Below are 25,032 nucleotides of genomic sequence, written 5' to 3' on the forward strand. Positions count from 1 at the left end.
GCGGGTAGATCATGAATGTACTAGGGTACAGGCCAAACATCCATTTATCATGTGGGTGTTCATCTACAATTTTCCTAGAACATTCATAGATCTTTAAAAGGCCCTTTCCTTCCAATGCTTTGTTTTTTCATAAGAATAAATCAACGTAACAAGAAACAGAGGGACCATCACACTAAATTAGATTTTCTGGCAAGAATAATTCCTCTCTCCTTTCTGAATCAAAGAAAAGTGAAAACATTTTAAGAATGTTACTTCCGAAACTGTCAAAGAAGCCTGTCCACAGAAGCAGCACTGAAATGGCTGAAATTGGTGGTCCCTTTTCCTGTTATTGCTTTAGTTATATCACTGACACTAAAGACGACAAAAGTGAGCAACACTATGATATTTGATCACAGTCCTTGCCCAACATAGAAGGATATTAATAGCCAAGGACTTTTGAAAGGCCCAGTGTTGGAGAAAATAACATTATTTAAAAGTACAGTTGTTCACAATTACGTCTATTGAGCATAAGTGAAAGCACTGAAGGTTATATGCCACAAACCTGGGAAATGCGCTTTGAAGTAAACTGTTAATTTCCAATAAATTGCGACAGACGATCATGGAGTAGATGTACATGGAGAATAGATGAACAAGGAGCTGTGTTATTCGTACAGTGTGTTCTTTATTTAGTAGATTCAGTCTTATATATGATATACAGATTAAAAGGAAAAAAAGGATTCCACATGTTATGAAATCAGTGCATTTAGCAAGTAATACCATGGAGATAAGAGCTCACTGGTCTTTTGTTAAGTGATGGGGGCCTGTGCTAATCATTCCACGTTGCATCACATATAATATTGACACACATTCTAAGAATTAAAATATTAAGCCACATTTACTTTAAAAATCCACTGTATATAACACAATAAATATTAATTTTCATAGATAAAGCATTGAAGAGGAAGTTCTCATCTGCTTAAAAACTCGCACTGAGCTGTAAAGAATTAAAGACTGAGAAGTTGCAGTGAAATAAAGTTACCATCTTTTTGAAGTCATTATCTCTTGCAATTTATAATTAAAATTATAAGTGCCATATGCTTTGGAAATCTCCCCAAAGGTCAAAGTAATCACACAATATATGTCTCATCTTACATTACATTTACCATACTATGTGAATCCAGCAATACCCAAGTTAAGTGTAAAGGACTGAGGATTCAATATGGCTGTGTATTCCTCTCGGTTTCCCACACCACTCTGAAAAGACGCTGCCCTAAGGGTTACCCAGCTGACTTCATGCACTCAAACCTGGACCGAGTGCCCATGAATTGACTTTCCTACAGAACTAATGTTCTGACTGCAAACAACAGATGACTCCAAGCTTTAAAAACACAACAGTCACTAAATAATGTACTTCAATCCAGAGTGCCCAGGTGTTGAAAATTAAACACAGTTTTGGTAATGATGCTCCATGATGAAGACAAATACAAAGTATTGTAGGTGTTTGGAGCAACTTCTTCTGAACTTACTGGAGTGAAGCGAAAGGTACTGCGTGATGATGGGTGGTAATAGAGGGACAAGTGGGCAGCCTGAGTGTGAGACATAGCTGTAGAAATCAAGTGCACAATGCAGTTATGGGGTGGTGCCCAGGGGGATTGGGGGGGGGGGGGAGCAGTGTGCGGCTTTGCAAAGCAGAGATTCATGAGGGCTCCTTCTTCTTCAAAGGCTGGGATTGCAGACCACAGCGGAACCGAGTTCTGTACATGTAAACAGCACACTTTCACTGAGTCCGAGATCGGAGAAGAAATACAAATATTCACATTGGTATTTAGGTAGCGAGAGGCAGGAAACATGGGTGGTCAGTTAAAAAAAACAATAAAACCCAACATGTTACTAAAGCACCACTAAATCATATAAAACATTAGACACTGGACGGCCTTCAGTTTGTGTTCTGGTGGAATACCACACAGCATTTAAAAAGTTGTACAAAAGAAATAACAAATCAGAGGTGGTTTTACCCTCTGACATCAAAGCAGCATTTTTGAGAATAAAACAATGGAAAATCTGCCAGCCGTGCAGGGGACAAGAAAGGCCCTTTGGATTCTGAGGTCAGAAGGAAACATGTTTGCATCTAAATGTGGCAGCACTGCTGGCGAGGACTTGGGAAGGAGATAGCATGGAGAGCAAGACTATTATAATTTCTGACAAACATTACAAACAAGCAGTTTGATTTGGAATCATTCACAGATTCCAGTCCCTGCCATTACTGATATTCTTAACATGGCTCTTTCCAAACCCTAGTACCCTCGTAAGAATTAAATGGAAAACAGAGTGTCTGGCAGGCTGACTACTGCACCTCTCTTGTTCTATAGACTTGGAATTTCCTTACTAATCGTTGCGGATGCCGGAGTTGGAATGTGTCTGAACCAGTCTCCACTCATCATGAGCGCTGGAGTGTTCCCTTCTGCTATACACACAATTGTAAAACATTTCAACAAATCAAAGTATCGCCAGTACTAGGTGCATCATTGTCAGTCCCCAACAAGTCTCACACAAACACAGCATGTGACTTTTTGTATCTCATGAATAAATATCACAGAATATCACAATACAGTGTTAAACTATCGAATAGTGGACTCCGCTATGAACATGGATGCCCAAAGTGCAATGATCTTGTGATATGCCATGATACTGCACAATTAATTGTGCTCCAGAGCAATTGCTGATGTTCTTTATCTTTTTAGAACTATCACTTTTCTTCTTGGCAGACAGTGCCAACATGGGGACTCCTGTTGTGATATCTCATCAGTGGAGAGAGAACATTATTCGCTATAGGCAGAATGAAGAAGTTTATGAAGGATGCCAAAAGCCAAAGGCCAAATGTAGGAGATTGAGGAAAAGTATGACCTGCCTCTTCTAACCCCTTCCCACCGTCTACCCCACTGCCTAAGTGCTATGGCTCCTGTGGTAGCAGTAGGTGCGGCAGCAGAACCTGAATGAAAAATGGCAGTGCTAGGAGCTGCAACCAGTACTTTTCTCTGTTGTGAGTTTCAAGGACAATGACAAGTAGCGGCTGTCTCGGTTGGAGTACAGGAGAAAAGGAAGCAAGACACAGTAAGTACTGCCCTACTATCTATCCTCTTCACCCCAATTCGACAATACTCCACACTAGGGACAGACAATTTAATGAGGTGTCCCATGGATCAAAACATTTTGAATGGGTACCGTTAGAAAAAGGGGGAGAGGTTTTCACTGAGGGGTTTTCATGGACATCACAGACCACTCAATGCACCAGACTCATACACTATGAAAATAATTTATTTTTGTTCAAGGCTGCTGTCCTCCATCCTGAAATCTGTGTCAAGTGCCACTGCAGAACAATGTTTTGTGTGGAGTTTTCACTAAGTCCATAACAGGCAAGAGTACAGCAGCAATTGTTTCAGACAGGATGATCGTCTGAGAGCTTTGAAATGTGACACTGAATCTACAAGTGTACCAATAATGTGGAGTGAATTTAACTAATATTAAACAAAACACATTTGCTACATTAAGGCTGGTTGTAAAAGGTCATGTTGAGTAACATTAAAAAAAGCATTTCCTGATAACAAACCTGTGCCAGCAGGTTCCAAGGTAGAATTATTAGGGACAATAGATGAGACTTTGGGTGTCAAAGAGATGAAACTAAGAAGAAGATGATGTGTATAATGAGGAAAGCAGAGATTGGTCAAATGCCCAGTACTAAATCTCAAGAGGTGGAACGGTTAATGAAACTAGTTTTGAACATGGAATACCTACCATCAAGAATATGCGTACACTTTCAAGGATAATCACTAACAAGTGTACATGTATGCACATCCCAAAGACCCATACTCCTCTGCTTTTATGCTTTCTGGTGTATTGAACATGGAGTATTTAACAGGTAGATAGGTGGGTGGGCCGGCACCAATAAAACAGAGTTAAAAACCCAGTTTTAGTTATGTATATTCTTCCCATGTCATCAAGACAGACACATAAATCTAGCGACAAAAATTCCTCAACACAGCCAACTTAATGGACAACCAGTAAATTCACCTGCTCACAAAAGCAGTGGCAGCAACCTTCACCAGAAAGCATGTCCTGTCACAAGAAATTATGCCTAGAAGGATTGCTATCCCACAACGTCCCCAAAGAGCTCTCCTAACTTCAATGCTGCCATATCTTGTTGCTAACTCCAGAGTTCTCCCAAATGGGGCATTTCATCATTATACAGCTAATGGAGATAGAGAGGAGGGGAACCGTCAGTGCCTTGATTCCCACCCCTGAGAGAAAGATCCCCACCTTTCTCACTACTGCCATATAGTTCTCGATGCTGCCTAGGGAGCCTGGACCTTTATCTGGTGTTAATTCACCAACGTTCACTGTTGACTCAGCAGCAACCATACCATCAAGATAATATTTTGCCAAATATTGCAACATTTCTTAAAAATTGTCCATTTGATCCATATGGGTTAAAGCTTCAGCTTTCTATAATGTATTAAGACTTGTGAAATGTAGAAATACGATCAAACTAACAAAGAAATCAACACACTTCACAGGAGATGCATAACGATAAGCGACCCTAAAACATTTTTTCCATAACTTCCCAAATGCTCTAGGCTGAAACATAATAACTAGAAGTACTCAGAAGAGACAGCAAAGTGACTTGTTAATCTGGGAACACAATGTCCCAAAGAGCAGCAACCAAACAACAGTGGTGGTCCACCATCCCTGGACTGGAATCTCCCATGCACCGTGGCTTTTCTTATGGCTACAGATCATCTTGCATTGGGTGGGTCTATTTGTCCCGTTGAGGTTTGAGCTATGTTCCGTATTTAGCAGCACTCACTTCTAGATATTGCACTGAATGGAGAACTATCAGCTCTCCAGGAATAGGATACTTGGTCCATGTGCAGCCCCACCACAAGGCTGTAGCAATAGCCTTTATAATCTTTGTAAACATGCACCAGCATTTCATATTATAACCAACCCTTTTCGTTTTAAACTTACAATCTATGTATTACCACTTGAATGGACTAATAGAGCATAAGGCTTGCTCCCAACCACATGTATATCTTCCAAAGTTCCCTCTCATATGCCACTCATTCAAAGAGGTGTTTGAACTTGCACTCTGATTTGTCAGGATAGAAAAACGTTAAAATAGAATAGAATTCACATAGGATTGCAAGAGTAGGTGTGTCAAAGCAGGTTAGTTTAAGACATTCAACAATTTCCTACTGAGATGTGACACTCATTAGATGTGCCTAATGGAGATTTGAATAGTTGGTTTGGATTGGTCTACAAAAGAGAGATGGAATTAATGTATCCTAAAGGAGTGTTGAGTGGGAGGTAGGACTCTGTTTGTTCCAGTTCCTTTTCTGTGGCTTCCCAAGTGGCTTATGATTGACCTTTGGATGGGGCCAAGTCTGGTTGATTCTCATTGGCATTATAAAACAAAACAGGAATGATAAAGTTCTGCAAGGTCTACTGCATAAAAAAATAAATGGTTTTGTTGTGGTTGGCCTGTTAAGGTTTTGGAAGATGTGGTTCTATTGAAGAGAGACCAGTGTGGTTTAGATCTAATCGAAGGCCTGTTACAGAGAGAACAGGGCTGGTTTGTTTCAGGTTGGTCTCTTAAAGGGAGATACGTGGTTTAGTTCTGATTGGCCTTTTAAGGCAGAGAAGGATGGCTTGGTTTTTACATTTTGCAGGGGATGAAGATGATTTCGTTCTGAAAGGTCTGTTGAAGGATAATACTGATTATTCATTTCTTATGGTCTAGTTATGGTTTATGAAGCAGTCTTGTACTAATCCTGGTGGAAGTAGTAAATGTTTTTTTTCTGATTTGTTTGTTCAGTGGTGGTGTGTACAGCTTAGTTCTTATTACACTTTTTGGCCTGTAATGTTTGACTATTTGGTTTTAATGGCTTGTTGTTTGGAGAAGGAGCTGCTATGAGTAAAGTTGTCCATTGAAATATGGCTGTGTTGAGGGATTCTTGGCACAGCACTATGAAGCAAGGATAATTTGGTTTTGCTTGGCCACTTAAAACGTGTAGTTTTAGTTAAAAAAAAGATTGTGTTTTTTAGAAGCTTCTTTTAAGTAAGAACAGGTTCTGGTTGGTGTGTTAAGGTCAAGGCTGATACTTTAATTCTCATCAACCTGTACATCGGTGAAGTAGCTGGTGGTGTTTCGATTGAGCTAGTGTTATATCTTGGTTCTAGTTTGTGGCTATTAGTTCTAGTTAGTCTTTTGAAAGAGTCAGGGATGGTTTGGTTCTATTTCACTTTTTATGTTGATGAGGATGTGATAGGTCTGATTTGCCGGTTTAAGAAAACTTGATGGTCTGGAACAGATGGCCCTTTAAGTATGGTTCAGTTCTAATTGGCTTTTTGAAGTATCTTTGGTTATGCATAGTCTTTCTTGGTGTTGATGAGGATATTTTACTTGCAAATGGCCTATTCAAAGTGCACTGAGATGACCTAGTCCTTCCTACAGTACACCTGATATCAGAGATGCTTAAAAGTTTTTAATTGGGCTGTCAAAGAGAATGACAGGTTCAGAGTGGCTTGAAGAAGAAAGATGGTGGTTTTGTAATGATTGGTAGTTAAATAATATGGGTATACACTGCACCTAATTCACCCCTTCAAGAGAGACAAGTATGTTTGGGTTGCAGTTGACCTATTAAGGATGGTATGATTTTGCAAAGTAGACAGATGGGTTGTTCCATCCTGGGTAGTTAAGAGAAGTGCTCCTCTTCAGATTGGAGACCTGAGCAGTTTAGGTCAGGATGCCAAATGAAAGGAACAAGTTTGACTTTTCCTGATCATTTGATGATGTTGTAGAATTTAATTGATTATGATGTTCCAGCCATCCTGTAATGATAGTGAATGTTTGCCTTTATGGTCCTGTTAAGTGTTATTTAGTTATTTGTTTCAGAATGACTGTTTGATGGGAGACCTGCCGTATTTTGTTCTTTTGGTCTTCTGATGGAGGCTACTCATTTGTAATTGGTTTCTATGGAGAATGGCTAGATACCAATAGGCATTTTAAAAAAGGGAATACAAACATGAGTTTTTCTGATTAGACTGTGTCTGAAAAATATGGCTGATCTGTTTAACTGCTATCTATGAATCTGACTTTTTCGCTGACTGTACCACTGCTTTAAATAACTTCAGAGATGTAAATGAAATAGTTGAAAAATAATTAAACAAAGATATGTTCAAGAAACATATACAAATTGCAAGCAATAGGCAGTTTTCACCTGTCTTTGGTGATGTTCCTAATGTTAGATAAGTGGCTTTGTTTTCCACGATCCACAATGAACAGCCAGGAAAATGAGAGTATCCAATAAACTGTGCTCTGACTCATTACCATGTCCACAACCCCATACATCTAGATACAGCTAACCATCAGCAGACATATTCCCTGATTGAATAATGCAACAGACTTCTTTCTGTCATACCAACAAGCAATAGAAAGCAAAGGCAATTTCACATCAACTATAACTGTTTTCCAGATTTGGGGATATTGCCAATGATAATGGGGTTATTATGGTCCATTATTTAAATGTATTTAGGCAGTGCATGAAGTGGTATGAAAGGTATCACTGGCAGTAGAGGTGCAAGCTATTTTCCATCAACAATGGACTCTCATTCTGTCATGAACAGGTGTTGGGGTAACTCCAGTTGAACCTGCAGGTTCCTTTCGAAGCAGTAGTTCCAATTAGGTGAATGGGCTTCAGTACTGTCAGAAGGGAGTGGTGGGACTGTTTGCAAACGAGGTGCTTCCTGTTTAGTCCACGCTGATATTTTGCAGTGAAGGTCAGGCCGAATTGTGAAAGGGCAACATGACGTCTTTTCTTTTTATGTAACATTTTTCTGGCTTCAATGATAGGAGTGACAGTGAATGCTTTTTGATGTTTGAAAGACCCCTATAAGTATTACTGAAGACATCAAGAGTGAGGTTTCATAGCATGTGGTAGAGAACAAAAGAGTCACAAAGAACCATGCCTTCAAAAGACAATAATTCTCGTTGTTCAGTTTTAAAGTGGTACTCTGGAACAGCAGTTTTCATCCAGGCTTAAACAAGTGGAATGGCCTGGCCCATTTGCCGAACCATCTCGAACCTCGGTCCCAGGTTTGGAGTGATATGGAATGTTACAATCTCTCAGGAGAGAAATGCTACTTTTCTGTACAAACGCAAAACAAATCCATTTAAAAAATAATAAATTACAAAGGGAGGACATTTTACCCTCAATAAATATGTGATTCTGACCAGCTAAGACTTGGAAGGTGATTATCTGGGTATGGGACCACAAGGATCATTCTAAATACATCTGCAGCCCCCAATCACTCAAAGGCTGGTAAGGAGGTTCTAGGATTGCACTATGCCAATGCAGTTCCATACACCTCAGTGCCACAGGTCCTTGGCTTCTTTCTGCCAGACAAGTTGAGCTAAGATCCAAAATGTGACCTTGTGCCCAAAGTCCCAGGTGCTCTGGCGGTAAAGAATCAGCTTCGTCCAATTCCACCTTTAAAACGAAATGCACGAATAGCCGATGTTTGGACAACAGGTCCTGAGGAGAGTCACGCTCTAAAGGTTCTTCTGCCAGAGGAATCAAACAGAGACCATGAGTCAATTTTGCTGCAATATGAGGTTTTCCAGTTCATCAGCAGAGCGGAGAAGAAATGCAGCTGATTCTCGATAGCCAGCAATCAGTTGCCTTACAGCGCTGATTTCTGTGGGGCTTAGCTGGGCCGTGGGTATTCCCCGGGTGCTGCTGTTGTTAGGAGTTGTGTTGGCGACCACAGCTTTCATACTGAGATCAGTAGGACCTGCAAACAAAAGGCAGATATTAATGATACAACATCACAGCAAGCTACCACTATCAGCATAAGCCAGGTAAAATATGGGCCTGAATAACAGAAACAACTACCAAGCTCATCCTAATTGAGCTCGGAGAGCTGAGCTTCACATTAAGTACAAAAACACTCACGAGTGAACCCACCAACCTTTCATACGGTGTATTGGCCACTCTACAAGCATCCAAATATGTCATCAATTATTGCATGAATGTGTATTATTAATAGGCGTCTTAAAGTCTGACTAAACTGAACAGATGTATTGAATGACTTACTTGACAAGGATGGCTAAGTGGACATGGCCATGCTGAGTGAAAAGCAGCGATTTGAGGATTCCACAGAAGGATCAGCTAGTGTATCATTATTTGAGTCTTTATCTCAGCCACAGTAGTACAAAGAGATTCTCATGGTACTGACTATGGTTCATAGTCCCCTTTCCCCATATTCTTCGGGTGTCAGGATCCTCAGCATTAGCTGAGCATAGCGATGTATAAAGAGAAGCCAGTGTGTTCATGTGAGAATGTAGTGCTGACCACGTATCCTTTCACAGTCACTGGGTCTCATTAAAAGTGTGCTGGTGCAGTAATACCGTGCTGGTATTACCGCATACTGTCACATTACCGCACCGGCACACTTCAGGTTTGCCAGTAGGGTGGTAGATATACCTCCAGCTGTTAGCTGGAGGTATATCTAGATATACCTCCAGCTATTAGCTGGAGGTATATCCGCCACTCTACTGGAAAATAACTGCTGGTATTACGGGCCCGGGAATACCGGTGCCTGTAATACCGGCAAGGTCCCCCATGGAGTCCAATGGCACTCCATGGGATGTGGATTTACCAGAGTTTCCGCCACTTGGATTCTGCCGGTACATGGTATTACAATTGGCTGGTATCCCGCTGGTAACACAAGCGGGATACCAGCAAACATGTAATCAGGCCGACTGTCTCTTTGTGAATAATCGCTTAAGTCATTTCCGCAGTGGGGATAGAGAGACGACTGTTTGGGGAGAAGGCGACTGCAGACTAGGAACATAATTGTCATCACTTTTACTTCCCCTAAACCATAGCCCCTTTTTCACCATACAGTTTTTACAACTGTGGAGGGTTGTACAACCACTAATCCTATGGTGGGGCAAAAGCACCCAGCCAAAAAGAAAGCCAAATTTCTCTAAAAGGTGGGTAGTGGGGAAGAGCGATTAGGCTTAATGCTTAGAAAGGGGTAGCAGGCTAGCACAAAGGCTATTTACATTAGTCCACACCCTTATCCATAGAAGATACCCCACACTGATATACTGAAAACAATATACATTTAGCATCCGGGGGGAGGGAGGTGAGCAGCCAGTCAGGTTTCGCAGATTGAAACCGCTGCCTTCCCTGTCCCAGACTGCTTGCTTGTCCCTCCCTCATTTCCATTTTTAAAAAAATGTTCTCAACCTATCTCCCCAGCCCGACTTACCTGATTTCGCTATTCCAGATGCCATGGAAATGGTAGAGGGGCTCCGTATGGAGTCCCGCCTTCTACAACCATGGCGGCCATCTTGGAAAAGTATTTTCATTCATTTAACGAGACGTGCGTGGCATCCCGTTCAATGAATGAAAATACTTTTTTTAGCACCCCAGCTTACCTCTACTAATAGCGTTAGTAGCGTGTCCCACGTGCAATGCTGGGGGGTAAACATCCCGTTGCCCTTATTAACCGCCCTTGCTTCGCTCGTTAACTCAGGCCGCTTACCCACAGTATAGATCGTTGAACGCGTTACTAATGCTATATTATTATGTCACACATACACAACTCTATAATTTCAAATAAGTACTTTCATACAACACACTGTATAAAAATACACAGTATAAAACAATGTAGGGTGATGTAATCACAATAATAACTAATCCCTTGTTGGGTCATCCCTTCGTTATTAGCCAGTTAAACTTCCCAATAAGAGCAGAACAACTTTTGATATTCCCCATCTATCTTTGTTGCAGGCCTGTCTTTGCAGACTGTAGGTCCTACAGCTACCTTTTCTCTTAGGAGGACTTTTGATCCTCTGAACCTGTAATAGGCATTTCTGCAAAACCATCAGTAGAAGGTCCTAATGGCCCAGGAGTACTTCTTGTACAAGAGTCTGCAGCCTTCTTGGAATACCCCTCCACCTCTTCTGTTGGAGCAGGGGAAACAAAAGGCTTAATCACTAAGGACTTAGAGAAAGAACTCGTTTTTCGTTTGGATCCTGACAACTTTTCAGACTGAGGGAAGACCCCCTTTAGCAAGCCGAATCTGGGTAGGAGCAGAGTTTACCTTCACAACTCCTGGGATGTGAACGGTGCCTTTCAACATACCACTCTCTACCAAGACATTGCCAAACAAAAATACAAAAACGTTGCCAGGGACATTTCCTTGGACACTAACAGGGAGTATTGACTTCCTATCAGATATCTGAAGGGAAATGATAACAATAGGGAATGTTTTAAGGTGGGCACTAGACAACTTAGTGCCCTGCAGAAGACTATTTACTAGTGCCTTTGGCCCAAAGAAAGTACTGTCAATGATAGTCAAACTGGCAGCAGTTTCTCTAATTCCAGTGGTATGATGACCCCCCAAACCCACACACTATAATGGAATGGACATACTGCATACAGTATTCGGAGGAACCATAACCTCCATTCTGGGACTTAAAACCTCTCCCCACATTAAGTGTAGCTGAAGAAATCTGTGGGGTGTCTGCCCAAGGTCAAATCTCCCAGTGACTAGAGGTGATGCTTAAAGCACAGATCTCTGCAGTCCTTTTAGGACAGCTGGATGACCTCTGGTATGATCAACTTTTCTACTGTCCCAGTAAATACCAGAGAGTAAGGGAATTAATGAGGGAAAACCACTTTCCTTTGGGTTAAGGGTGCCAGCCTTGTTTTTGGACCAACTCACAAAGGGTTTACCCACCTCTAATTTGTGGACTTTTAAGGACAGGGAATATAGCCCTGATTTACCTGTTGCTGTGTCTTTGTGGGTGACTCTATGAGGGACCCACAAGTCAGCCATCTTAACTAGTTCCCTTGTCTCAATGACCTTGAAATCAGCTAAGATCTGACATAACTCAGGGGAGCAAGCATCCATGATGTACTCCAACATGACAGGAATAATCATGCCTTCAAAGGAACACACCATATAGCCATTCACCCACCCATTATTCACCCATGACACCAACTGCACATTACCCTTCTTTTTGGCCCTAAAACTCCTAGGATACTGAATGGGAGTCTTACCAAATCTCAGTACAAGAGCAGCTTTGACACTCTCATACTTCTTCTGCACTCAACTGCAAAATAGCTGCACAGGCCCTCTGGGGCAGGTGGGAGAGAAGGAATACTATCTTAGTGTAATCAGACACGCACTGTACTCCATAAGCAAGCTCCAACCCATTTAACCCCTCCAGAACAACTGACACTTCCACAGACAAACTACATTCTTAGGCTGACAAAGAGACCCAGAACCACCCTCAGGCCCAGTCCTACTGGTTTGGGATTTCTCCAACTACAATTTCCTAAGCTCGAGCTCATGAGCTTGGATTTTCTCCAGCTCAGAGTGTTCAGTTTCTTTCTTGGCAGTAAATTCTCTCTTCATGTCTTATGAATCAGTTCTGCCTCATACTTTAGTGCCAGTGCCTGCGTTTTGACCTCAGTCTCGTGTTGGGCATTGTTTAGCTTCAACTCAAGGGCCTAATTCTGAATTACTCTCTCTCTCAGGCGAAAGGTCTGGCTCATCACAAGGGACAGAATCAGTAGTGCAAGGAGCCTCAGCAGCAGTTTCTGATGGATAATCTTGTATATGATTAATGAGATCTGCGTGGGTGCCTCTAGCAGTAAGACTTTTTATCTTGTGTAGACACCAATAGTAACAAACAAGGGGGGGTAGTGAGGTTCTATCCCAACAGGAAAAGCTGTGTGGTATACCAGTGGAAGAAGTCACTGTAAACTGTCTCATTAAATGGCTGCTGAGGAAGGATTCCCCCTGTACAGAGTGCATGTGACTTACACCTAGTATGGTGTCCTTGTGTTGGCTCTCAACAGGAGGGAGATTCAGCACCCTGTGTTAGTCAATAACACATAGTGGTATGTCCTCGTATTTGCTCTCAGACATGCAGGAGCTAAGACACACTGCGCTGGATATTTAACATTTGTGTAGATTTCACATGTTTATTCTTTGTAACAAATACTTCATTATTATCTAAGTAATCAAATTATTTACAAACAACAGTAAATAGAAAGGACCTGAAATCGAAGTCAGGAAGTAGAAGCACAAAAGAGAAGACATTTGAAAGTACAAAACAGAATAGGCTAATGTTCAAAACAGATTATTAACAAAACAAGAGGCAAATTGTATAGCATAGTCTGTATAGATGATACAACATATTCTGACCAGGACCTAGTACATAAACAGCAAATATCTCATTGCGTCTGTACAAGTTATTAATGTGGAGATGAGAGATTTTCATATTGGCTAAACAGATTATAGTCCAATGAGGAATCAACTTTAGTGAACAAAACAGTTCAATATGCTGCTATTGGTAGATCTCAAAGTCTGTTGACCATTAGTAAGGCATTCCATCCTAGGGACAGAAATAGTTTAGTAAACCTATAGACACGTCCAATCCATTCACCAAAGCGAGATATAAAGTAGTCTTTGCCATAAGGGATAGCTAACATAATGGAACGTTATCTAACTTAACTCTAAACTCTCCAAAATAAACCAAAGTAACTTACCCAACCACAAACCAACCAATCAACAGTTTTTGCATTTCAGAATAAAAGCCAACACCACTGCAAAATTGTTGTTGCAATACATTAGAAACTACTTGTAGGTACGCATCAATTTTGTTACCAATTTATAAAAGCAAATGTGAGTACATACACAAACACACATACACACACACAAACACACTCTCCAGAATACTAAATTTACACGCAGGTAAGTATGCAGTTTTTTTTTTTACATCTAGAATGAACCTACGCAAGCTAAGTCATGTATTTTTCTTCCAGAAAATATAGTATACAGGCAGGTACGTTCTCTCTATATACCTGTGGCCTAAGCACCAAGAATCCTTGATGCTGATCATCAATCTGTTAAAGAAGTTTTTGTACAACTACTAACCCTGTGGTGGGGCAAAAGCACCCACCCAAAAATAACATCACACCTCTCTTAAAGGTAGGTATTATGGTAGAGAGATCAGGCTCAACTCTCAGGAAAGGGTAGCAGGTTGACACCCAGGTACAATTAGTCCACTCGCTTATCAATAAAAAAGACACCACACTGAAATACTGACAAATAAATACATTTATTATTTTACACATAACACAAAAAATACACTGTATATTATAAAAGCAGTAAATATCTTTGAGGACTCTCCTCACCCTTATCCTTAAATGTGGATCTCTATCTAAATAGGTGCACACAACATATAGTGACAAGGGTGAGGGAACCAGACATTCTAAACAAACGGTTCAAAATACCTAGTTCATGCACATTAGTATATTTTCCTAAAGACATAAAACCCACTCCTGTATTACACTGTAGGTCTACTACCTGGTGGTAGGCAAACAGCACATAAAGACAAGGGGTGGGAAGAAAAGGGAACCAAAGATTTTAAAAAACTATTTTAAAAGTAGCCATACAGGACCTTAGACCAACACCAACAATCTGCAGTTATTTTGGGGCTCTAGGGCATAGTATTTGAAAAATCCAAGTGCACAGTCCTAGTTAAAACAAGCATTGCCAAAGCCAACTGTTTGGGCTTTTGTGTAGGCACGGGATAAGCATTTGCTAGGCACTGGCATAAGCCATTAGGTCGCAACAACTAGAAAACAGAGTTATTAGCTAGGCATATTAAGCTAGCTCTATCAAGCAGTAATAGTAAACTGTGGCCTGCATATATAATTTCTACGCATTTCTGAAGGTTAATGGCTTAATTGTAGCTGTAAATGCACTTCTGGTGTAATAATAATGTCTTAACCAAGTGTGCACACAACCACTTGACTTGATTTATATCTGTTCGTTGCACCAATGTCATGTTAATAATAAGCACTGACAAAGGCTTATGTATAACTATTAGATAGGAATTTCCCAGTCGCTGCTCAGATAACCACACCATTTTCAAACTGTTGCCATCTTATGGCCCGGTTGTACTATTATGGTAGTGCCTTGCAAATGCCTATCCCAAGCCTACAAAAAAGCCAAAATGGTTGGCTTTCCAATGCTTGTTTACCATAAAAACACTTTGCTGAACTGAGTGACTATGATAATAAAAGTGTGTATATCCCAGCTTCTGTTAACTTCCAGTGGGTTTAAAAGTATCATGTGGGTTGTAAACAAATGGCAGCTGTGAAGCATAAAAGCTTATCTGGAAGTAGACTCCATGCTGTAGGGGATCCATTTATCCATTGAAAATATCCGTTATTTTGATATTATGGGGACACCACTGTTCCATAGTCTGACTGCAAGTAGTCTTGGACCGTTCCCCATTCCTTTGCAAATGCATCACCTGTGCCTTGGATTGTGTGTGTCACTTTTTCCATTGCCATTTGAGCCCATACCTTCTGGAGCCATGTGTATGTCAGTGGGGTGTCCCTCTTTTTCCAGTATTGGGCAATTGTTGTCCATGCCGCTATGAGCAGGCCTATGAAGCTTCTCCATTGTGGCTTTCTATACTTCTTGGCTGTTTGCTCCACCTACGGAAACATTTTCCCCATCTCCACCTTTACCTCCTCCAAAAATGGTTTAATCCCCTTGCAATCCCACCAGGTATGTCTCCATGTTCCCACCTCATCGCACCCTCTCCAGCATCGTTTTGATGTTTGGGGGAACATTGTGTGCAGCCTTTCTGGGGTATAATGCCATTGGGTTACTATTTTGATCCACATTTCCCTTGTCCGTGCTGAGCGGGTCATTTTGGGAATCTGTGTCCACAAGTCCAACCACTGTTGTTTTGTTGGCTCCTCCCCCAGTGTGTTCCCCCATTTGATCATATATGTCAATTTTATTTCTTCGTCATGGGAGTTTATGAAGGAGCATAGTGTTGAGACCCATTTCTTCGCCCCTGAGTTAGTGGTGACATACATCTCAAACGGTGTGAGGTTTCTTGTAGCTGCCCTAGCTATTTCTGGGGACTTCAGCTAATGTCTGAGTTGATCATATCTGCATTTGTCTGCCGTAGTGAGGCGTAGAAGGGACTTGCAAGCCTCAAATGGTCTGATTTCTTTGTCCGTGAACATTTCCCCTATTTTCGTGTATCCCCCCTCCTCCCATTTCACAAACGCCCCTTGCTCCATTCCTGGTAGGAATTAGGGGTTCCGGCAGATGGGTGTAAAGGGGCCTACCTCCATGGTCATTATACCCTTACGTGTCTGGTTGTCTCAGGCCTCCAATGTGGTCTTCATAATTTCGCTTATGCTAAGGTTGGGGTGTCTGTGTTGTTTCGGTTTCCAAAGCAGGTCCACCAGGGGAGTTCTAGCAACTGCCCTGTCTTGTTTCACCCATATTGGTTGTGGATCTTCCCCCACCTAGTCCCTAAGTACTCTTAGTTGCGCTCCATGATAGTATTTTTGAAAGTGGGGAAGGACCATCCTCCCTTCCCGGGTCAGTGCTGTGAGGATCGCCCTGGATACTCTCGGGGGTTTTCTTTTCCATATGAAGGATGAGACCGCCTTGGATAATGCTTTGAAGAAGGATCTGGGTACCCCAACAGGGAGCGCCTGAAACTAGAAAAGCAAGTTCGGGAGGATGGTCATCTTGACTGATTGTATTCTGCCCCACCAAGCCATGAGCAGTGGAGTCCATCTTTCTAAGTTTCTACTTATGAGTGTTAGTAGCTGGGGGTAATTCTTGTCATACAGCTGCCCTACCTTGTGTATCAGCGTTATTCCCACGTACCTAATCCCATTTTCTGCTATTTTAAGGTCGAGTGTTGTTGCTTCCCTTTCTATTGCTTCGTGATCTCCCGCCAGTATCAGAATTTCTGATTTTCTCCTATTCATTTTAAGTCCGGAGATAGCCCAGTACATTTCTAGTTCCCCGACCATTGTCGCCGGTGTCCTCCCCGGGTCTTCAAGGGCTATTAACATGTTGTCCACATAGGCAATTACCTTGTGCTGCATTCCCGCCATTTCTATCCTCTTAATATGGTTGGACTCCCTTATTTTCATTAGGAGAGGTTCTAGGAAAATAGCATATAATAGCGGAGAAAGCGTGCATCCCTGCTTAGTTCCCCTTGAGATAGCTACCATTCCTGCGACTTCTCCGTTGATGGCTAGTCTGCTTGTCGGAGAGTTATAGTTGGCTCTAATCATTGCTATATATTGTTCCCCAAATCCCATGTGTTTTAAGATCTTAAATAGCATTGACCACTCCACCCGGTCAAATGCTTTCTCAGGATCGACCGATAGGAGTATCACCGGAGTGTGCGTGATACTCGTTTTTTCCACTAGGTGTGTGAGTCGCCTAATATTGTCGTGTGTTTGTCTATCTGGAATAAAGCCCGATTGATCGAGGTCTATCAGGTTGGGGAGAAGCGGAGATAATCTTGCTGCTAGGACTTTTGTGTAAATCTTTGCATCTAAGTTTATCAGGGATATTGGCCGGTAAAACGCGGGGGATTTCGGGTCTTTCCCTTCTTTGTGGAAAACTAGCACCTTTGCCTCGTTCATTGTTGGGATCACGTTGCCGCTCTCCTTAAAGGAGTTTAAGAGCCTTGTTAGAAAGGGGATCAGTTTATCCGCATACTTTTTATAGAAAGGGGCCGTGAAGCCATCGGCGCCAGGTGCTTTATTTAGCGGGCGGTCCACTATTGCCTTTTTCACTTCCTCTTCCCTGATCGGGCTCTCTAGGGCTATTCTGTCCTCCTCCGATATTTGTGGGATGGGTAGGGTCTGTAGGTAGGTGTCTTGTGCGTTCCCATCCGGGAATTCCGGTAGAAATTCTTGAATGCCTCCCCCATGTCTTGTGTGCGTGTCAGTAGCTCCCCCTTCGTGTTTCGAATGGTCTTGTTCGTCATCTCCTTTTGTTTTGCACGAAGTTGTCTGGCTAACAATCTATCTGCTTTATTAATATAGTATCTTTGTTTGAGGTATAGCAGTGATCCCTCTGCGCCTTTGGTGCGCAGCATTTCTAATTGACCCTGTGTATGTCTTAACGATTTCTTTAATGCCCTTGAGGGTTGGATCAAGATTTTCTCTTGGATGTCTACTATTGTGGTTTCCAGCTCCCTTTCCCAATTGTACCTCTGTTTGTCCTTTGAGGCCTTCAATGCTATCAGTTTCCCGTGGATTACTGCTTTAAACGCCTCCCATACAGTCCCTAGAGAGACATCCCCAGGGTCATTTTGCTTGAAATATTCTTCTACCATCTCCCTAATTGACTCAGCTGTTACTGGATCTTGGATTAATTCATGGGGTAGCCTCCACCTCCAGAGCCCATTTGTCTTCCCGGATAGATTCACCTCCAGCCACACAGGAGCGTGATCCGACAATGATATTGACCCCTTGCCCAACCCCTGAATCTTCCCCATTAGTCCGTTGATGCCCATAAGTAATCTATTCTTGACATGGAGTTCTGAACATGCGAGTAGTACGTATATCCCCTCTGATCCCCCTTGAGTTCCCTCCACACATCACATAGTGCCATTTGTTCCATCTGCTGCTTGAGGCGTTTCGACGGTGCCCCTTGACCATGCAGGCCCCCCGAGCTTCTGTCTAGTTGTGGGTGCCATGCCATATTGCGGTCCACCCCCATGATCACCTCTCCCACGGTGAAGTCTTTGAGTTTCCCTAGCGTATCCCTTAGAAAGCCATCTTGTCCTACATTAGAGGCGTATATTGATGCCAGGGCAATGCGGTGTCCTTCAATCACCGCGTTGGCAAATGCGTATCTCCCATCTTTATCTGTGTTCTTGTCTACTAATCTGGCATCTCCCCCCTCTTTTATTGCTATCAGCACTCCTGCTCTTTTTTCCGTTGTGTTCGCCTGCGCCCATATCTTGTCTCCCCTTATGCGTGTCTTCTGCTTGTCCTGGGCTCTGATATGCGTTTCTTGAAGTAGTAATACATCTGCTTTTTCCCTCTTAAGCAGCTTCTTGAGTTTTACCCTTTTCGTTGGGTAGTTAAGGCCCCTGAGATTATATGTTAGGATGCGGATTTTCCCCATGGTATCATGTCCAGGTCCTTTGCCCTAGGTCCCACTTCCTTACTGCGTTAGCCTTCTTCCATTCCCCCACCCCAAATTCCCCTCCAACCATTAACAGTGAACCAAACAACTTTCCCCCGAGCAGGGCGCGGGTTCCTACGGATGCTAGGGCGTTGTGCCTATCGTCCCCTGCCCTCCTTAAACTCGCGGGGGTACTTTGCGGGGAATCCTAAACCCCGCATTTTGGACTGTCCTTACCGGGTTCCAACGCCAGGGTTTCTCCCCGGGCCGCCTTCTCCAATGACTCTCGATGCCTCTGAGTTTCCTCCACCCGGACCCCGGATGGTTATCTTTGTTGGGTTCCCACAGGGTGTCTAGCACGCCGGCCGTGTCCTCTTACTTCCGATTATGGAGACATCCTGCGGCCCTCCTTCCCTGTGTTTTTCTTCCTTTGTTTAACCGTCTCCCATCCTCTCAGCCTTCTTGGTTGCTCTCCCCTTGTTTTGGATCCCCTTACTCCTCTTCTTCTGCCTGGAGCCCCATTATGCTGAAGCCTTCTTCCCACATGGTCGCTCTTCTCTGTCTTCCCTCCCATGTGAACAGCAGCCCAAAGGGGAAGGTCCACTTGTACCGGATTTGTCTCGCCACTAATGCTTTAAGCAGGGGGGCCATCGCTCTTCTCTTTTGCAGTGTCCCCAGGGCTAAATCTTGATATAATTGTATGTCTTGCCCGTTCATTCTTATGTGGTCCATCTCTCTTGCCCTCCTTAAGATTTGGGTATGATCAGAGGGCTACCAGGACGTCCCGTGGTCTTTCCCCTGGCGCTCCAGATCTCTTTGGGCCCACCCTGTGCACTCTGTTTACCCCAATTTCTTCCGTCTCTTGTGCCTCCAGGACATCTCTAAACACCTCTTTCACCGCCGTCTTAAGATCGTTGTCTAGAACGGTCTCCACCATATTATTTATGCGTATGTTGGACCTTCGAGAGCGATTCTCAAGGTCCTCACATTGGATTTCTAGATTGTGGGTGAGTCACACAAGGCGTTCCTGTGCTTCGCTGACCTGTTGTGCGCCCTCTTCAATGCCTTGGACCGATCTTTCAAGTATATCCGTTCTTTCCTCTAATTTGGCCACATCGACTTTCAGGTCCTGGACCACCTGTTTCATGTCCGTCTTCATCGTTGCAAATTGTTCCTGTACCGTTGACATGAACTTTTCTTGCAGTTCTGTGAACCACTTTTGCATGTCATCTCTTGATGGCAGCTGTTGATGAGGCATAGGGGCGTTACATTTGCCTTGCAGGTCCTCCTGACCCTTTCCTCTAGTTTGTATTGCAGTGTCTGCAGACCACATCTGTAGGATATTGGCGTCTTCTTTTGTGCTCTGAGGGGTCTGTTGTGCTGTGCTCCCTTTCCCCTTGGCCTTTGACATTGTTGCTTGGGTCTTCTGAGGATGTCCCTGGGCACCTCTGAGTTATCTTGCCGTATGTATGCTTTCCGTTGGCCACATCGCCGCTATCCTCTCTTTGACGTGCAGAGGGGGTGGGCTGTCACGATTCGGTCCGTGGATTGAGTGTTCGGGTCGGTGTGTGCCCTCCGCTGTGGCCCACCTCTTTTTGTCTTTTGACTGTGGGTCTGCTTCGGGTCCCCTTTTCTCACTTCCCCCTTCTTTTATTCCCAGAGGCAGTCTCTCCTCTTGGTCTTCTTCTCACCTTCCCCAGTACCTCTGAGTGTTGTTCTGCTGGAGGGGGAGCCTGCCCACCTGTCTTTTTCAGCAGATCCTGCTTGATGCGGGGAATATATGCCTTGCCAGGGAGTGTCTGCTCGCCCGCTGTGGTTTGGTGGCCGAGGGAGCTCTCCTTCTGTGTCCCCTTCTGTTCACTGGCTTACTCTTCTCTGCTGGTGGCTTATTCCTACCTATCCACCGCTCTTCTTCTGCATCTCCTTGGGAGGGGGGCCTGTGTCACTCTACACCGCTGTCTCTGGCTTTGCGTTGGTTGGGGGTGGGGGCACCAAACCCCCCACCTCAGTTTATGCGGCTGATTTGTCTTTCTGCTGCCCCCCACGGGTTTCCTGCTAGATGGGGCCTCTATTGCTGGCGCATCCGCCTGCCTTATCTCACTCCTCCGCTGGTGTGTGGGATAAGCTGTGGAGGCCTCTCACAGTCTGGTGGCGCCTCGCCTCTCTGTCTGCGTCCTGCAGTAGCCTCCTCCTTTGGCGCTTCTCCTGCCGTCCCCGGTGGGGGAAGGGCCGCCACGTGCTCCCCGCTGTATGTGGATCCACTGAGCCTGGGTCCATCTGCCTCTTTCACCGGGCTCGCCGACCCCCTGTGTCTTTCCTCCCACCTTCCGCCTTCGTTGCAGGCCGCTTCTCGCCTGTGTCCCCTTTCTCCGCCTGCCGGCGATCATTGTTTCCCTTCCCGTTGGGGGAGGGGCTGTCAAAAATCCTAATTCTGCCATGCGGGGGTTGCGGGGATGTTGAGGTTTCTCCGACCTCCTGGCGTCTAGATTTGCTGCATTTTCTGTGCTTCTGCAGGCGGCCCGGTCAGAGAGCATTTCATACGCGTCTCATCGCCCCGGCTGCCATCTTGGAACATCAAGTTATATTCTTTAATAGTACTTGGATCACTTTGATTTCAGCTGCCCAAGTAAGAAATGAGTGGGCACAGTGATTTATAGCTGGAGTTTTTTGTGTTTAATTTCACTATGAGTAAGGAGCTATCTCCTGCTCCCAATGAAATGTAAAATGTGGTGTAGCCCAAATGTTGTCATTGAATTGTAAGTGTCTTTGTGAGGCCTTGATAGAATATGGTCAACTCTGTTGGTATTTTCTAGGTTAGGACTGCGTTACTTGGAAAGGTTTATAACTGGCACTGACCGCTATGCAGGTGGAGACAGTATTCACGCCCTGGCTTCTTTCTGGTCCACACACTACTTAAGCGTATCTGTGAGCATGCAAGTTTACGCATGGATTGTATGTCCAGCAGGCACCGTACACTTTGCCAGCCCTACCAGCTCCCAGTCTTCCTACAGACCAAGCCATCCCTGGATGGCTTGAGATTTACCTGCCTATAGAGGTTAAAGGGGAAAATGGGAATTTTCCATTTTGGGCTTTGCAGTAACCAATCAATCAACTTGCCAGGCAAGATTTCTACTTGCTATCAGAAACAGTGACTCTCATTAGAAGCAACTCTGGGCCTGATTTTAAAAAGAGTTTTACAATGGTGCAATCCCATTGAAAAACACTTTGGAACTCAGGTCCTCTGTTTACTACTTTGCAAAGTCAAACGAACCCAGATCAAGAATAGGCAAAAAATGGTTACAAATGTAAATAATGTAGTTATTCATTTGGCGATTTAAACTGATAAATGCTGACCCTCAAATTATTTTAATAGGCTATTGTACTTAAATCAGCTGGATAAGCTGTAGCATACATTGTAATGTACATCGCAGATTTCTTCCAGTGACCAGTGATTCACAATAGGGCAGTTTGCTCACATGGGCTTTACACCCCATTTTTTTGGAATGGCAGATGACTTATAGGGTCCCGCAGTTCTGTTTTTGCACTCCCCAACATGCTCACTATCTGGCAGCACTGGCTCCTGATGTTTATTTCACTGGCGAATTGCACTGCTCTGCTCCAGTCTTCATAATAGTTAAAGAGCGTAATTGCAGTATTCAAACAGAATGTAAGCGTTTGAATGTTAGTGCAAGAGATGACATTCGAAACAGATAAGGAAAGGGTATCCATTTGAGAAATGAAAAAATGTCACGAAAGGAATGCATGTTTTGAACTATCGCCGCTGTCAAGCACAATCCAAGGACAAGTTTGAACTAATCCACAAATCTAACGGGCACAGTAGAGAGGACTTGATGAAATTGAAATCCAGCCTTCAATGCAAGCGAGAGCTGCTGCTGCTGTGCTGCGATAATACTGAGTAAACACGGTACATTCAGAGACTGACTCACGGCCTGTAATGCATTTGTTTTGATATTTCTTAAACATGTCACAAAGGTCATTGCAAAGGCAGAACTAATCAAGGCTCAGGGCGCAATGACTCACGGTAATGGTAAAGAGGCGTCAACATGTAAATATTGGTAATCGCCCGCACCCCCACAATCAAAATGGAAACACAATAGCAAGTTCTGCTTTTAATGCGGCTCGGAGCAATGCTTTTGTTGATGACACTTGTTAGTAGCTTAGTCTCTCAAGAAAACATTCCTTGTGTGTGCAGAGGTGCACACAATGTCCAGAGACCACAGATCTGACACTGACACTCACATTCGATGCGCACGCTACAGTTTGCACATCATTTTCTAAACAAAATGTCCTGTTGAAGGAGCCTTCATAGAACAGTGAATTTACAGGCAGTGCACACCTTATAGCATGCTGCACACAACATGACCAACACCACAATACATTATTTTCTCAAAATGCAAATTACTATAGCTATTTAAAAAAATTCTCCATTGAAATGTGGACAGGTCTCCAGTGTAAACAAGCTCCCAAAATGCAAATTACTTTAACTATTTTAAACAATGTATCATTTTATTTGGAAGATGCATGGTATCTTTCACATTCAAAGATGGCCGCTATTTTTGGCTTGTTTCCAGAGAGCTTCCTTAGAGACAGTTATCCAAGATGGCTGCCTCCATGGAAGAGCTCACACAAAATCAAAGAGTTCTGAGATGGGCAAGAATGGGTTGGATTAGCCATAGGGATTACATTGGCTAGGGGCAGGGAATAGGAGGGATTACAAATGTATGCCTCCTCAAATTTCATCCCCATTGGGAAAGCATGACAGACCCTCATTCAATGCTCATATTTGAAGCTCTTATGTTAATGACAATAGTTTCGGCTTTTAAGGTAGCGCTTTCAACACCACCTAATAGCCCAAACTAAACAGGGCCAGAGGGTGGGAAAGAATTCTTACAAACACCCAGAGGGCCCCATAAAATTCTCTCTGGAGGATAGCTCAGGGGCAACATGCTCGCCTTGGAAGCAAGACGATGCGGAGCAACACAAGTTCGATCCCCGGGTACGTGCTTAGAAACCTCAGAGTATTTAGCGCGTTATAAATAACCAATTATATGGGATACATTACTCACCGTAATCATATTTCTGATGCTTGTATCTGATTAGATTGACATGCTGTGCATAGGCCGACATCTAGTGCAAGCTGCAGAGTATTACAGTTGTTGTTTTCGGAACTCAAAAAGGAACGTCGACATGGCGTGCCAATAATACTATCCCTAGTGTGACGTCCACTGTACCCATGATCCCTTATGCGTCAAGGTCCCTCAGATTGTTATTTTTCTGACATGAGGTAGCATGAGGTGTACAGTTGTATCCAAGCAGATACGAATCAGACAAGCTCATAAGCATCCATGCACCTTATCTCCGAGGGGAGGAAGGGTGGATTGCATGTGAATCTAAGCAGATACAAGCATCAGAAATACGATTAAGGTGTGTAATTTATCCCTTCTGAGGCTTGTGGAATCTGCTTAGATCACATGCTCTGCATAGATTAGCAAGCAGTGTTAGAAGAAGGTTGTGGGATGCGACAAGGTTCATGGGCGAACAGATGTCTTAGAACTGCTTGTCCCACCTGTGAATCTGTATTGGAATGAGTGTCAATGCAGTAGTGCTGAGTGAAAGTGTGTATTGAACTCCAGGTAGCTGCTTTGCAAATGCTGTCTAGAGGGACATTTGTAATGAACACCAGAGTGGCTCCTATGCTCCTTGTGGAGTGAGCTCTGGGCATAAAAGGCAGTGGGCCTCATTATAACAGTGACGGCCACGGTATGAACAGTGCCGGTAAGGCACAGGCACTGTTCATACCGGGCCGCCGCATTACGAGTTCTGCTCGTGGGTTCCTGACAGCCCCCCAGGTCTGGTGAGCTCTGTGGCACCCGCGAGCAGACCTCGTGATTCCACTGGCACCGTTATCAACGGTGCCAGTGCAACCATGCTCCCCACCGCCATTCTGTTTTGAATGACTCTGAACCACTGGCA

At 43.6% G+C, this 25,032-nt stretch overlaps 1 protein-coding gene across 4 annotated transcripts in view; it reads right to left on the reverse strand.

Annotated features, from left to right (window-relative positions):
* Positions 1-641: 641 nt before the first annotated feature.
* NOL4L (nucleolar protein 4 like) overlaps positions 642-25,032 on the reverse strand; it is an 843,583-nt gene continuing 819,192 nt past the window's right edge. For all 4 annotated transcript variants that reach the window (XM_069651017.1, XM_069651019.1, XM_069651018.1 and 1 more), the window contains one exon: positions 642-8,826. In XM_069651017.1, coding sequence (XP_069507118.1) covers positions 8,627-8,826 — 200 coding nt within the window. In that variant the 3' untranslated portion in view covers positions 642-8,626. The remainder of the gene's footprint in view (positions 8,827-25,032) is intronic.

Source organism: Ambystoma mexicanum, chromosome 3p, assembly GCF_040938575.1.
Source record: "Ambystoma mexicanum isolate Mex_15411 chromosome 3p, UKY_AmexF1_1, whole genome shotgun sequence".
NCBI lineage: Eukaryota > Metazoa > Chordata > Amphibia > Caudata > Ambystomatidae > Ambystoma > Ambystoma mexicanum.